At 38.1% G+C, this 16,232-nt stretch overlaps 1 protein-coding gene across 1 annotated transcript in view; it reads right to left on the bottom strand.

The window, feature by feature from the left end:
- Nucleotides 1-6,047: 6,047 nt before the first annotated feature.
- Nucleotides 6,048-16,232, bottom strand: part of LOC122892635 (pregnancy zone protein-like) — a 42,220-nt gene continuing 32,035 nt past the window's right edge. Inside the window, exons 23-36 of the mRNA XM_044229370.1 lie at nt 14,484-14,567; nt 13,546-13,722; nt 13,172-13,259; nt 12,580-12,736; nt 12,108-12,182; nt 11,644-11,821; nt 11,131-11,354; nt 10,023-10,241; nt 9,742-9,872; nt 9,279-9,369; nt 8,369-8,437; nt 7,900-8,002; nt 6,843-6,884; nt 6,048-6,210 (exon numbers count right to left, since the gene is read on the bottom strand). Of these exons, the coding sequence (XP_044085305.1) occupies nt 6,188-6,210; nt 6,843-6,884; nt 7,900-8,002; nt 8,369-8,437; nt 9,279-9,369; nt 9,742-9,872; nt 10,023-10,241; nt 11,131-11,354; nt 11,644-11,821; nt 12,108-12,182; nt 12,580-12,736; nt 13,172-13,259; nt 13,546-13,722; nt 14,484-14,567 (1,661 nt within the window). The 3' untranslated portion in view covers nt 6,048-6,187. The remainder of the gene's footprint in view (nt 6,211-6,842; nt 6,885-7,899; nt 8,003-8,368; nt 8,438-9,278; nt 9,370-9,741; nt 9,873-10,022; nt 10,242-11,130; nt 11,355-11,643; nt 11,822-12,107; nt 12,183-12,579; nt 12,737-13,171; nt 13,260-13,545; nt 13,723-14,483; nt 14,568-16,232) is intronic.

Genomic DNA, 16,232 nt, shown 5'->3' with positions numbered 1-16,232 from the left:
TTTTCTTCTAATTTTTTTTAACATTTACCCTTTCCTCTTTTAATATTTTTTAAACTAGTTTATCTTAACAATACTTTCATAGAAAAAATCTTATTTGAAAATTCATTATTATAGTCATCTTTTAACCTTCATTAGGTCTAAATTTATTTTTTGTACACACATAGGGTTTTTTCTTCTAAAAAAATTTGGGGTACAACATTTTTTAATAGATCAAAACACACCCTAAATCTAGCACCACTTTCTTCTAATCTCCACCGAAACAAATTCTCTCCACTTTCTTTTTCTTTATTCACTCAACCAACTTATCTTATGAACTCCTTTTTTAGAAATTAAAAAAAAATTTTCATCTTTATAGTCATATTCCACCCCTGCATTGTGTTTACCCTTATATATTTTTTCATTTTTTAAAATTTTGGGAGGCAATTTCTTCTAAGAGACCAAAATACTCTCAAAATTAAGTGGGTGACCCTGTTCTATTCACCAGTCTAATATATATATTTATTTTTTCTTTTTTATATTTTTTCTTTATTTAAATTTTTTTTCCTTAAAAATATATATTTTTCTGAACTTCTTTTTATCATTTTCTTCCCCCCGCCCCCAAGATTTTGGGTCTATTCTGATTTGGTTAAAACGCATTTTCCTGGGGTCTTTGCCACCCTTTTAGTATTTTATTTGTTCCTTCATATATGCTTATCTGGATAAAATGACAAGGCACAAAAACTCACAACAACAACAAAAAAGAACAAGAGGCAGTACCAAAGGCGAGGAACCTAATCATAGCGACCTAATCAATACAGGCATTGGTAATATGTCAGATCTAGAGTTCAGAATGACAATTTTCAAGGTGCTAGCTGGGCTTGAAAAAGGCATAGAAGATACTAGAGAAACGCTATCTGGAGAAATAAAAGCCCTTTCTGGAGAAATAAAAGAACTAAAATCTAACCAAGTTGAAATTTAAAAAGCTATTAATGAGGTGCAATAAAAAATAGAGTCTCTTACTGCTAGGGTAAATGAGGCAGAAGAGAGAATTAGTGATATAGAAGACCAAATGACAGAGAATAAGGAAGCTGAGCAAAAGAGAGACAAGCAACTACTGGACCAAAAGGGGAGAATTTGAGAGATAAGTGATATGATAAGATGAAACAACATTAGAATAATTGGGATTCGGGGTGCCTGGGCGGCTCAGTGAGTTAAAGCATCTGCCTTCGGCTCAGGTCATGATCTCAGGGTTCTGGGATCAAGCCCCACATCGGGCTCTCTGCTCAGTGGGGAGCCTGCTTCCTGCCTGCCTGCCTCTCTGCCTATTTGTGATCTCTCTGTCAAATAAATAAATTAAATATTAAAAAAGAAGAAGAAGAATTGGGATTCCAGAAGAAGAAAAAAGAGAGAGGGGAGCAGAAGGTATATTGGAGAGAATTATTGTAGAGAATTTCCCTAATATGGCAAAGGGAACAAGCATCAAAATCCAGGAGGTGCAGAGAACCCCCGCAAAATCAATAAAAATAGGCCCATACCCCATCATCTAATAGTAAAATTTACAAGTCCTAGCAACAAAGAGAAAATCCTGAAAGCAGCCCAGGAAGAGAAGTCTGTAACATACAATGGTAAAAATACTAGATTGGCAGCAGACATATCCACAGAGACCTGGCAGGCCAGAAAGAATCAGCATGATATATTCAGAGCACTAAATAAGAAAAACATGCAGCCAAGAATACTATATCTAGCTAGGCTAGGCTATTTGAAAATAGAAAGAGAGATAAAAAGCTTCCAGGACAAACAAAAACTAAAAGAATTTGCGAGCACCAACCCAGCTCTACAGGAAATATTAAAAGAGGTCCTCTAAGCAAAGCGAGAGCCTAAAAGTAGTAGGTCAGAAATGAACAGAGACAATATACAGTAATAGTCACCTTAGAGGCAATACAATGGCACTAAATTCATCTCTCTCAATAGTTACCCTGAACGTAAATGGACTAAATGCCCCAATCAAAAGACACAGGGTATCAGAATGGATTAAAAAAAAAAAAATCAATATGCTGTCTACACAAAACTCATTTTAGACCCAAATATACCTCCAGATTTAATGTGAGGGGGTGGAAAACAATTTACCATGCTAATGGACAACAAAAGAAAGCTGGGGTGGCAATCCTTATATCAGATCAATTAGATTTTAAGAAAAAGACTATAATAAGAGATGAGGAAGGACACTATATCATAGTTAAAGGGTCTGTCTAACAAGGAGGTCTAACAACTTTAAATATCTATGCCCCTAACATGGGAGCAGCCAACTATATAAACCAATTAATAACAAAATCAAAGAAACACATCAACAATAATACAATAATAGTAGGGGACTTTAATACTCCCCTCACTGAAATGGACAATTATCCAAGCAAAAGATCAACAAGGAAATAAAGGCCTTAAATGACACACTGGACCAGATGGACACCACAGATATATTCAGAACATTCCATCCCAAAGCAACAGAATACACATTCTTCTCTAGTGCACATGGAACATTCTCCAGAATAGATCAAATCTGGATCCTAAATCAGGTCTCAACTGGTATCAAAAGATTGGGATCATTCCCTGCATATGTTCAGACCACAATTCTCTGGAGCTAGAACTCAGTCTCAAGAGGAAATTTGGAAAGAACCCAAATTCATGGAGACTAAATAGCATTCTTCTAAAGAATGAATGAGTCAGCTGGGAAATTAAAGAAGAATTGAAAAAAATTCATGGAAACAAATGATAATGAAAACACAATGGTTCAAAATCTGTGGGACACAGTGAAGGCAGTCCTGAGAGAAAAATACATAGCAGTACAAGCCTTTCTCAAGAAATAAGAAAGGTCTCAAATACACAACCTAACCCTACACCTAAAGGAGCTAGAGAAAGAACAACAAAGAAAGCATAAACCCAGCAGGAGAAGAGAAATCATAAGGATCAGAGCAGAAATAAATGAAATAAAAACCAAAAAAACCCCAAAACAACAACAACAAAACCCCAATAGAAGAAATCAATGAAACTAGGAGCTAGTTCTTTGAAAGAATTAATAAGATTGACAACTCCCTGGCCAGACTTATCAAAAAGAAAAGAGAAAGGACCCAAATTAATAAAATCATGAACAAAGGAGGAGAGATCACAACCAACCAACACTGAAGAAATAGAAACAATTATAAGAACATACTATGAGCAACTCTACGCCAGCAATTTTACAATCTGGATGAAATGGATGCATTCCTAGAGACATTTTAACTACCACAACTGAATCCGGAAGAAATAGAAAATCTGAACAGACCCATAACCAGTAAGGAGATAGAAGCAGTCGTCAAAAATGTCCCAGCAAAGAGTTCAGGGCCAGATGGTTTCCCAGGGGAATTCTACCAAACATTTAAAGAAGAATTAATTCCTATTCTCCTGAAACTGTTTGAAAAAATAGAAATGGAAGGGAAACTTCCAAACTCATTTTATGAGGCCAGCATTACCTTGATCACAAAATGAGACAAGGATCCTATCAAAAAAGAGAATTACAGAGCAATATCCTTGATGAACACAGATGCGAAAATTCTCACCAAAATACTAGCCAATAGGAGCCAACAGTACATTAAAAGGAGTATTCACCATGACCAAGTGGGATTTATTCCAGGGCTGCAAGCTTGGTTGAACTTCCACGAATCAATCAATGTGATACAATACATTAATAAAAGAAAGAACAAGAACCATATGATACTCTCCATAGATGCTGAAAAAGCATTTGACAAAGAACAGCATCCTTTCTTGATCAAAACTCTTCAAAGTGTAGGAATAGAGGGCACATACCACAATATTATCAAAACCATCTATGAAAAACCCACCGCAAATATCATTCTCAATGGAGAAAAACTGAGAAATTTTCCGCTAAGGTCAGGAACACGGCAGGGATGTCCATTATCACCACTACTATTCAACATAGTACTAGAAGTCCTAGCCTCAGCAATTGGACAACAAAAAGCAATTAAAGACATCCAAATTGGCAAAGAAGAAGTCAAACTATCAGTCTTTGTAGATGATATGACACTCTATGTGGAAAACCCGAAAGACTCCACTCCAAATCTGCTAGAACTTGTACAGAAATTCAGTACAGTGTCAGGATACAAAATTGATGCCCAGAAATCAGTTGCATTTCTCTACACCAACAACAAGACAGAAGAGAGAGAAATTAAGGAGTCAATCCCATTTACAATTGCACCCAAAACCATAAGGTACCTAGGAATAAACCTAACCAAAGAGACAAAGAATCTCTACTCAGAAAACTATAAAGTACTCATGAAAGAGATTAAGGGAGACATAAAGAAATGGAAAAATGTTCCATGCTCATGGATCGGAAGAACAAATATTGTGAAATGTCTATGCTACCTAAAGCAATCTACACATTTAAGGCAACCCTTATCAAAATCCCATCCATTTTTTTCAAAGAAATGGAACAAATAATCCTAAAATTTGTATGGAACCAGAAAAGACCTTGAATAGCCAGAGGAATATTGAAAAAGAAAGGCAAAGTTGGTGGCATCACAGTTCCAGACTTCAAGCTCTATTACAAAGCTGTCATCATCCAGACAGCATGGTACTGGCACAAAACCAGACACACAGATCAATGGAACAGAAGAGAGAGCCCAGAAATAGACCCTCAACTCTATGGTCAACTAATCTTTGACAAAGCAGGAAAGAATGTCCAGTGGAAAAAAGACAGCCTCTCCAACAAATGGTGTTGGGAAAATTGGACAGCCACTTGCAGTGGTCCAATGAAACTAGACCATTTCCTTACACAACACACGAAAATAGACTCAAAATGGATGAACGACCTCAATGTGAGAAAGGAATCCATCAAAATCTTGAGGAGAACATGGCAGCAACCTCTTTGACCTCAGCTGCAGCAACTTCTTCCTCACCAAAGGAAAGGGAAGCAAGAGCAAAAATGAACTATTGGGACTTCATCATGATCAAAAAGCTTTTGCACAGCAAAGGAAAAGTTAACAAGACCAAAAGACAACTGACAGAAAGGGAGAAAGGGAGAAGATATCTGCCAACGACATATCAGGTAAAGGGCTAGTGTCCAAAAACTATAAAGAACTTATAAAACTCAACACCCAAAGAACAAATAATCCAATCAAGAAATGGGCAGAGGACATGAACAGACATTTTCGCAAAGAAGACATCCAGATGGCCAACAGACACATGAAAAAGTCCTACACATCATTCAGCATCAGGGAAAAACAAGTCAAAACCACAATGAGATACCAGCTCACATCAGTCAGAATGGCTAAAATGAACAAGTCAGGAAATGACAGATGCTGGTGAGGATGCGGAGAAAGGGGAACCCTCCTACACTGTTGGTGGGAATGAAAGCTGGTACAACCACTCTGGAAAACAGCATGGAGACTCCTCAAAATGTTGAAAATGGAGCTACCCTATGATCCAGCAATTGCACTACTGGGTATTTACCCTGAAGATACAAATGTAGAGATCCGAAGGGGCACGTGCACCCGAATGTTTATAGCAGCAATGTCCACAATAGCCCAACTATGGAAAGAACCTAGATGTCCATCAACAGCTGAATGGATAAAGAAGAAGTGGTATATACAATGGAATACTCTACAGCCATCAAAAGAAATGAAATCTTGCCATTGCGATGATGTGGATCGAACTAGAGGGTATTGTGCTTATGGAAATAAGTCAATCAGAGAAAGAAAACTATCATATGATCTCCCTGATATGAGGAAGTGGTGATGCAACGTCAAGGGTTGAGGGAGTAGGAAAAGAATAAGTGAAACAAGATGGGATCAGGAGGGAGACAAACCATCAGAGACTCTTAATCTCATAAAACAAACTGAGGGTTATGGGGGAAGGGGGGTCAGGAGAGGGTGGTGGGGTTATGGACATTGGGGAAGATATATTGCTATGGTGTGTGCTGTGAAGTGTATAAATCTGGCGATTCACAGAACTGTACCCCTGGGGCTAATAATACATTATATGCTTATAAAAAAATTAAAAAACAGAAATGGCAGAAGTGTATATGTCATAAATTTATTCAACATACAAATTTCATTTATTTCCAATTCCTGTCCCCTATTTCTCCTGCTATTTTCTCTCTTCTGATAAGGCTTTGTCTTTCATTGCTGGAGAAGATGAGGTCCACAAGTTTCCATTTTCAAGCATTTCTGTTTTCAGATTCTAAACAGTAGAATAAAAGGCAGGAAAGTTAGGGAAATCCTGTCATCTACCAAAGGAATAATTTTTCATACTTCAATCATAAATATTTCACCTTAATAAATTTTAATTATTTTTAATGATAGGGCTGTTTTTGTTTTTTGTTTTCTGTTTTAGAATGGAGAACTGAAGGTGTCACAGTGAGTGATCTATTATCAAAATGAACATTGTTGACTGGCCTAAAGGAAAATCTTGTAGATCACATCTCTCATATTGTGCTATATAGAAAACTACAGGGAAGATTTTCCCGACCTTAACTCGTGTAAGTTTAGAAGTATCCTCAAAAGATCATAGATGATAAACATATCACCACTGGGCATAGAATATAAACTAAATATTAGATGATTTAGTTTTTATATGTTGCAAATTCCTGGATTCATCTGCAAACAAGTCACCCCGACCCAGTAATTATAATTTACATGCATTTGTTTAACCTAGAAATTCTAGAATATATTTGAAATAGTTTAAATTCCTAAAGGATACACCATGGGCTTTATAATATGATAAAGATATACTCAAGAAGCAATCTTATACGGACAACTGATGTTTATTTGTTTTCTTTATGTTGGCATTAGACTTCGCTGTTTATACTTTACCAGCACTGCAGGGATCCCTGTATTCTTCAATAGTGAATTCCTCTGAAATAGAATATATAAGACAGAAAGAGTGAAGACTTTCACTAATAGGCATATGGGAAGTTAACTGTAAATAAACTGTGTAAAAAAAATAAATAAATAAGCTGTGTAAACTAGGAAAGAAAGTGTAAAGACCGTTATGGAGCCAATAGAAACGAATGACTTCTGTACTAACCCATCCAGGTTTAGTGGAGGGGGCAGTGAGAGAAAACTGGGCTTGGATACAGAGGTCAAGGGCAGGTTTCAAAGATGGATGGTTGTCTATCTATGGGATACACGACGGCCCTCTTTGCCGCTGTGTTCTCTTCATTGGAATTTAACGTCCTCTCCGAACTCTTTCTCACTCCAGGAAGGAGCAGTTTTACATTACCAGCATCTTATGATGCTGGCAAATTTCTAGTTCAAAGTCATGAGCCAATGGAAGAATTTCCTGATATATTACAGAGTTTCCCAAATTTTGTGAGACTACTCAAGGCATGAGTCAACAATGGATCAAATTTGGGGTACCTGAGTGGCTCAGTCAGTTAAGCAACTGCCTTCTGCTCGGGTCCTGGGATCCTTATACTTTCTCTCCTAGTTTCCTCCCATCCAACTCCTTGCTCAGGGGAGGTCTGCTTCACCCTTTCCTTCTGTCCCTCCTCCCAGATCCTATTTTCTCTTGTGCATGCTCTCTCTCTCTCAAATAAGTAAATAAAATATTTTTTAAAAAGATCAAATTTTAGATCTCGTATCATAAATCAGTACTGATTTTTTTTTTAGTTATTGCTTACTCTACTTACTTTTCTGGAATATTTCATTCCAGAACAAACAACTTTAGAAGAGAATTTAGAAAGAACTGATCCCCTTATTGCTTTATAAGAATGGTTCAAGACTCATTTAGGGGGAACACGATTATCCAATGACCACAAACTCCCTCTTCTGGTGAAAGATTGTGGAGTTTTGTTTGAGTTAGGGTGACCCTTTGCCTGCGGAGTCAGTTTTTCCCTTTCGAATCTCAGCATGTCTGAATCTCACTCACCTGTCTCATAATAATCATAGGCTTTTACAGTAGCTGGTTTTAAATTGTCAACTTGGATGTCTTGTTCCACTGAGAAGGAGAAACTCAGGGTTTGATTGGTAAGCTGGAGAGAGAGGAAAACTGAATTGGAATCAAAGATTAACTTAGTTTCTTGTTGCTGTTCTCTCTTCCTGTGGTATTATCAAACCTTATGGTTATGCTATTCAATTGTACCAAAACCTCTGGAAAGAATGGGCATTTTGACTTGCATAATACACTCAATGGCAGATATAAGAAGGACAAAAGAGATGATTTTATGGATAGACAAATGTAAAATGAGCTTTGTTGATCAACGCAGGTTTCATTTCCCTCTATTGCTATTTTCTTCTACCTCACTTGTATGTGTGTGCAAAACTTTCTCCAGAATCTGGATTGGTGTGTTGGAACCTCTAGTAGTTCCCCCAGATATAGCAGAACCACAGAATCTTACCTCTTCAAAGTAAATCAGGACATGGTTGGTGCTCACTTCAGTCCTTTGAATCTGAGGCTTTTGTTGGAGCTGTTGACCAAGAGTATAAGCCAGACATATGGGAAGAAGAAATTCCAGGCTAAGAGCACTTTTCAGGTACTTATGATCTAACTGGCTGTTCAGAAATATCCAAATGGCTAATTGTGATTTCTTTCAGAATTATAGTAATATTTATTAAATGCTTTCTCTATTATCTATGATCTCCATCATCTATTTAGACCTATGTATCTCTGTATCTATCTGTCCATCTGTCTATCATCTATCTATTCTATCTCTAATATACACATTTTCTTTTTTTAAAGATTTTATTTATTTGACAGACAGAGATTGCAAGTAGGCAGAGAGGCAGGCAGAGAGAGAGAGAGAGAGGAGCAGGCTCCCCACTGAGCAGAGAGCCTGATGTGGGTTTTGATCCCATGACCCTGGGATCATGACCTGAGCTGAAGGCATAGGCCTTAACCCACTGAGCCACCCAGGCACCCCCACAGTTTCATGATATATGAGAATCACCCTTTATATGAAAAAGAAGAAAGGAATGCTATCATATATATCATATATATGTGTTTATATGAACTATATTTTTATATCATACATATGTATATATACATTTTCTCCTTTTTAAAATATAGGATAATTCAATACCTCTCCATATGCCTAATGTCTCAAGGGCTGCTGGAGCATTATTAACCATGTCTATGACTTATGTCTTACACTGGAGACCACATAACAGTGACACCCACTATCAAAATGATGGAAGCAATCTAGAGAAAAAGTGTGAGCAAGTAAACCTCTTGAAAACCCAATAAAACTGACAAGCATAAATATCAGCATTAATCATGATATTGCTATCTGTAAGGAATTTAGGGTTTACCTTTTTCACTGATGATTTCACAGGAATGAAGCCTGATATCATCTTGACGTCAATAATGACCATGTTGGAGCTTGGTCGTTCCCCGGTATAACTATGAAGACAAGGCACAGGGACAAGGCATTCAAACAAAATTCTTTGGCATTCATTCCAGGCATAAATTCCCCCTTCTCTTTCATTTCTGGTGTTCCCTATCTTTAACTACCACTCGGCTTCCCCACCTATTCTATTTGTGTCTGCTATGCTTGTTTAGAAAACCCCATTACGCAGTCACACTCTGCAGGTATGGCAACATCGTATGCTCAGTGTTAAGGTTTTTCAATTTGGGTGAAGAAAATGTTCTTGTTAGTAAATATTGCATGAATGCCATATTCGTATTTTGTGACTTGGGACAATGGAGCTCCCCTGCAAAAGAAAATCACGTTCTCCATGTTCTACAAAAGGTCTTACCAACAAAAGGATTTACCTAATGTCGACGTGAATCTGGAATTTCCTGTGAGCATGTACTCCATCACAATTCTTGGGGAAAGTATCAACCTTTAGAGTGAAGGGGACTTTCCCTTCTTTCTTGGGCAGGATGTTATATCTCAAGGATGTCTAAAATGAATGGAAAAAAAGCCTTTGTCATTGCACTCAAATAGTCTGCTCTTTTTAGCTCACTCATCTTTTTTTATTTGGAGATTCATTATCAATTGTTGAAGCTTTCCCCCTTCATTTGTGGCATCCCCTAAACCCTGGGAGTCTCACCTGGAGGTACACACATCCTGACCCTGACACGGTCGTGCTGTACTCCCCTGGAATCTCTGGAAGCCTGACCTCCTGCAGCAACAGGCGATTGGCATCGTGGACTTGGAATTCTTCAGAGAACGTCTCTGAAGACTTGACCGTGACTACAGCTGCTTTCTCCCTTTTACTGAAAGTTGCTGCTCCATATTTGGACAGGGCTTGGAGAGCTACCACTGTATCCTGAAAAAAGGTGGGGTAGAAGTCACGGAAGTGAAGGTAACAAAATCATACTGGGTGTAGATCATATCAATACTACTCTCTCTTAGAGTGATTTCATGACAAACACAGACCCGTTCGTTATTAACCACAAACTATTCTATGAAAAAGTTTCCCCATTCAAGCAGTTTACACTATACATAGGAAACTGGCCCAAACATTGACATAGAGCAGAGGCTATTTCAATAATTTAGACATTTATATAATAATATATAATAATAATAGAAATTTATATAATAATATTTGTTGTAAACAAAGGGGAAGAAAGTGGAGCTAGATTAGTAAGAGAACATTTCCTAATGAGAAGGTAAGTAAGAACTTACTTAAGAAGGTACCATGAAGAAGAAATAAAATTATGTATGAATCATGAGAAAGATTTATATAGACAAGAAGAGAGGCATCAGGGACTACCAGGGTGGGAAATGTGGAGACATAGAAAAAGGAGAGAGTCAATTCCAAAAAAAGTGAAGAGATTAGCCTAATTAAAAGGGAGTATTTGTGTTTAGTGGGGAAGAGTAAATACTTTGAATAACATTATTAGATTGTTTTAGTCTTTGGCTGAAAAAAAAAAAAGATTTTCTTTACCAGGGAAGAAATTTTATGAAATATTCTTTTAGGAAGATCGATCCATTTTACATTTATGGGTTGACTAAGGAGAGAAGATATGAGAGATTGTACAGAGGACAGAGCAATAATGATTATATAAAATAATGAGACTGGAACCTTTCTGGTGATGGAGGAATGGAGAAAGGATGAATCAGAAATACTATCTGATTATTCAACTCCTAGGATATGCTAGTGTCTACGTATGTATTAACATATTTATTTTAATTCCTAGAGGCTCTCCACAGACCTGAGTAGAGGAGAAGCCACCATTGGGGTTTTGTTGCTTTGTGATCCATTTCACAATATGTGAAGCCACAGACAGGTCTTCTGAAGATGGAGCAGGCCAAGCAGTAAGATAGGCAAGGAGCACGTAGGAAGTCATCTCCACTTCAACAGAAGGAGCCCGAGGTTGATAATAGAGTGTCATAACTTCTTCAACTTTCCCAGGACGCTGCCAGTGGATTGAGTCCTCTTTGAAATGGAAGAGGATATGATCTTAAACTTAAAGAATGATCTTATTTAATTAATTACAAAAGATTTTATTTTTTTATTTGAGAGAGAAAGTGAGAGATCACGAGCAGGGGGAATTGGTAGAGGGAAAAGCAGACTCCCTGCTGAACAGGGAGCCTGATGTGGGACTCGATCCCAGGACCTTGGGATCATGACCTGAGCTGCAGGCAGACAGTTAACAACGGAGCCACCCAGGTGCCCATCAATCGCTGGTGATTCTGGGGGTAAATTTTGCAGTAGCAGCCCTTACCTTCTTTCACGGCATCTTTGTCCAGCGATTCAAGAAGCTCGCTTCGCTTGGCCTGGTTTCCTGCTAGAGCAAAGGCATAGGCCAATAATGCCTTGGTGTAGACAGGATTTTCTTGGGCCTCTGAGATGGATCTCCAGGCATTTTCCAGGCAGAATAGAGCATTGCGGACAACAGAGTGCTAGAAGGCAGATAAAAAAGTCTTTAGATAGCAGAAGCAGGCTAATGAATTGTCCACAGGCTAACACCAAATTAAAAGGCACAATGTGTCATGTTACGTCATGGTTCTGACCAGAGAATAATTTCCTTGGCAGCTTCCAAAGGGATTTAGTCTTTTATGGTCTAGTGAAATATACCATAATTAAATAACATGACAACCACAACTTATTTTCCTCACAGAGTCACAGCTTCTTGATTGATATTCCTAGTATCTGTGAGGGAGGTAGAGGGACTGTGCCGGTACATACAGTGACAGGCAGTGGCATCTCCAGCAGAGCAATGGTGATGTAGGCAGAGAGCGTCAGTTCATCATCTACCCCACCCTGTACAGAGCAGAAGGAGAGACACTCAAACACTCCAATATTCATTAGCCAGAGCTGGATCATTCTACTCCCCCAAACCCCCTATTCCACACACTCTTCACTAGAAAGCATCTTTTCTTGTGCAATATTGTGGATTTTTCCCCCTTTCCCCTCCACCCTCAAATTCTCAAATCTGCCTCAAATTATTTCCCCTCGTTATTAGTAATATATTGGGGGTTTTTTGGCACGCTATTTGATAATTCAGTACAAAACGACTATTTTATTGTCAGATTTCAGAAGCTTTAGAGGTACCATCCTTCCTTAAAGATATGTCACCAGGACATGGGGACTCAACAGGAGTGTCTTTGCCCCTAAATGTCACTGTTTTCAGGGAACAGAACAGAATGAACAGCACCACCTTAATGGCGTTGTTTAGAAGAGATCCGGAGCGTTGGAAACAACCATTTTCTTTTTGTCTCTGTGAGATCCAGGTGAGGGCACTCGTGATGTGTGACATCTCCACAAAAATGTGTGACTTGGCTTGAGCAAAGGACTTGAGCACAAATGCAGTGAGCCTGTCCAGTACAGGAGAGACAGACATGAGGACCATCTCCCATTTAAAGCCCACTTTGGTCAACTGCATTCAGACATTGGCCTTTGCCATCCACGGGAGGAAATTGTTGGGGAGAATTGGTAGGGGAAATGACACTTGTGCACTAAATATTCTTGCTTGTTTAACAAGCATCTGGATTCCTTTTTAAAATCTCAATTTTATTGGTTTCCTCCAAATTGATGCTTTTCACCTATTTTACTGCTATTTACTGTGCTATCACAGCTGGCATACATTCATACATGAAATGATGCATGTCACATAGTAGTGATGACAGATATAAGGATTTTTAAAGGATAACACATTTCCATGAAAGAACTCCGGGTATCAGAGAATAATTATTTCTAGAATATGAGAATAGAATGGATCTATAGCAAGCATATGAAAATAATGATCTTACCAAGTGTTTCCTTGACTTCTGCCATCACGATCCCCAAAGGTGCTGTATGAACCATCACTATGCTTATAATTCAACTGCCTTTGGTACCCTGAAGAGGAAGTTTTCATAGATTTATGAAATAGAAGAGATGTTGGAGAATTAATCAGTTTTTTTCTTCAAAACTTGGTTGGGAATCATAGGAAAACTACTATTTTGTTAAGATGTCCTAAGGCTTGATATGCCATTGAATTTCCTGGTAATAGAGTGGGACATTTTATTGGTTGTCACAGCAACAGTGATTATTAAATCTTAACCAAAGGGATGCTGATTTGAGTTCACTGAGAGAGATATTTAGGGAATCAACTAAGATTTCTCCTTTTGGGATTATGGCTCACCACTGATGAGGTAACTGATGGCTTTGGACTTGATAGTCTCTGTCAGCTGTCCGGTCTCATTTAGATAGTTCAGAACATAGATGTTAGGGACAAAAAGGACCATATTTTGCTCTCCACAACCATACGGCATCCGGAGAAGATTCTGAAGATTTTTCATTGGAGAGCCTAATATGTCACCTGGGGAACGAAAGACATGAAAAAAATCAAAGGAGGGGTGCCTGCTGGCTCAGTCAGTTAACTGTCCAACTCTTAGTTACTGCTTAGGTCATGATCTATCTCGTGGTTGGTGGGATTGAGCCCTGCCTTGGGCTCTGTGCTCAGGGGAGAGTCTTAAGGATTCTCTTCCTCTGCTTCTGTTCCTCCATTCCCTTCTGTGGGAGCTCTCTCTCTCAGATAAAGAGATAAACCTTAAAAAACAAACAAACAAAAAACCAGAGGAACTACAGCTGGTTTCTGCTGGGATAAGAAGATAGATTACTAGCTAAACAAGAGGTCAAATCATGTATGGAGAGTAGAACAAGAAACCATAAAAGAGGTGAAGAAAAACAAGAAACAGAAAGGACAGAGAAAGTAGGGAAAATAGTCAATGATTCCACGATGGAAAACAATGGCTGGGCATATCTTTTCTGATGAACCACATGTCTGGTAAAAACCAAAAGTTTTCAAATCTATTGGGAAGCCTCGCCACCGAGTCAGTCTCTGAAGATAAGGGCGCAGAAAGATGACACTTTTTACTCCTTTGAGTATGTCAAGGTATAAAAAGTAGCACAACATCTATTTAACTCCCTTCCTGACTAATATACAATGCAGTTCTTAGCTTAGTGCTCTTTCTCTCCATCCAGCGCTTATAGCCAAAGTCTTCATTAACCGTGATGGTGAGGCTGCATGCACTAGAGTAATGAGATGGACAGTGGCTTGCCTTGGGCTGGGAGACTCACCCAAAACTGAATATGTTGCCCTGGCAGATCCTTCCACCACATCTGAAGGGACTTTCAGTGACAACTTTTCAGATACACCAGTTTCTAAGGAAAGAAGACAAATATATATAAGGGAAGGGGAAAACTGAGAGAAATATTCTATTTTTTCTTTGAAATTTTTCCTCTTTGGATCAAATTTCAACCTGTCATGACAGGTTGATAATCTTATAATTTGATCATTTTATAATTTCTTCGATTCAATCTGAGTTTCTCCTAAAGTCGTGATTCATCTTGCAGTGAAATTCCTATTATGTTTGCGCTAAATTTTTACAGATTTCCTTACAAGCATATACCTGATGTTATACTTATTTCTTTCCCTTCATTGTTTATGTTAATATTTATTATTAGTGTTTTTTGAAAATAACATTCATGTCTAAATGTGTTAATTGTGTGCTATGTGACGGGTTCTGTTTTAAGTGCAATGATAAAATAATTCTCAAAAAAATTCCCTGACATCCCAGAGTTTTCATATTAATGGGAACAATAACATATCAAATAAATATTTAGTATGATAGATGCTAGTAAGTTCTATAGAGAAAATTAAAGTGGAGTGTTTATATGGGTGAGCTAGTAAGACAGCAAATCAGAAAGTGTAGGGTGAGGGAAGTGGGTTCCCTCTTTGATAAGACAAAATCATAGGTGACTGAGACTTTAAGTATGTCAAGGTGTAAGATGTATTCATATCTGGGGAAAGAGACCTCCAGAAAGAAGGAACAAAAAGTGAAAAGAATCCAGAGATGAGAGCATGCTAGCTGTGTTACAAGACCAGACTAGAAGTCCCGAGGAGTGGGAGGAAGGTGAGTGAGGGAGAGAGTAATAAGATCTGAAGTCATGGTATTATCAAGGATTTGGAGGGGATATTGGAGACATAACCTTTAACTTTCAGGGACATGGGAAACTCTTGGAAGGTTTGGCCATAAGAGTCACGTGATCTGAAACATGCTTTGAATGATCCCTTTTGCTGTAGGGATGTAAGAAAAGATGACCAGGTGACCAGGTAGGAGGTTACTGAGATGATCCAAGAGAGAAAATGCTAGAGTAGAAGTAGACATGGTGAGAAGTGGGAAGATTCTGGATAGAATGTGAAGGTGGAGCCAACTAGATTTGAAAGTAGATTGGGTGTGAAGTGTAAGAGAAAGAACATACTGAAGGATGACTCCAAAGTTTTATTTCAAGCAGGTAGAATAACGGAATTTCCATCCTCTGAGATGGAGAAAATTGTAGGAGGTGTGGGTTTGTGGAGACCAGCAGAAGACCAGTTTTGAACATGCTAGTTTTGAGATGTCTATTTGTCTGTAGGCCTGTAAGTGGAGATGATTCGTGGGCAACTGAATGCACAAGTTTGAGTGAGGAAATCGGTGTGGACCCAAGTTGTTTATTTTGTGATCTCCACTACAAAGTTGTTATTTAAGTTCTGTGACTAAATGAGATTATCAAAGGATGCTTCTAGAGAGGAGAGATCTGCACACTGAGCATTGTCCTCAAGATGATTCTAGATGGTGCAGAGTTGAATATTTTAAGGGTAATTTTTATATGATTATATTAATGGTATCAGTAAAATATTGGTTTTCTATATATGTTAGTGACCTGAAGTTCTTCTTCAAATAACTGACGCAAGTAAATTAACCTTGAGTACCTTTATACTATTAATTGAGTAATAAATATTACTATTTATTAGAGATTTTACATGTAGATATTTTAATACTTTGA

The sequence above is a fragment of the Neovison vison genome, chromosome 12 (genome assembly GCF_020171115.1).
Source record: "Neovison vison isolate M4711 chromosome 12, ASM_NN_V1, whole genome shotgun sequence".
NCBI classification, from domain to species: domain Eukaryota; kingdom Metazoa; phylum Chordata; class Mammalia; order Carnivora; family Mustelidae; genus Neogale; species Neogale vison.
Note: the sequence above shows the minus strand (reverse complement) of the source record. Positions and strands in the feature narration are given on the sequence as shown.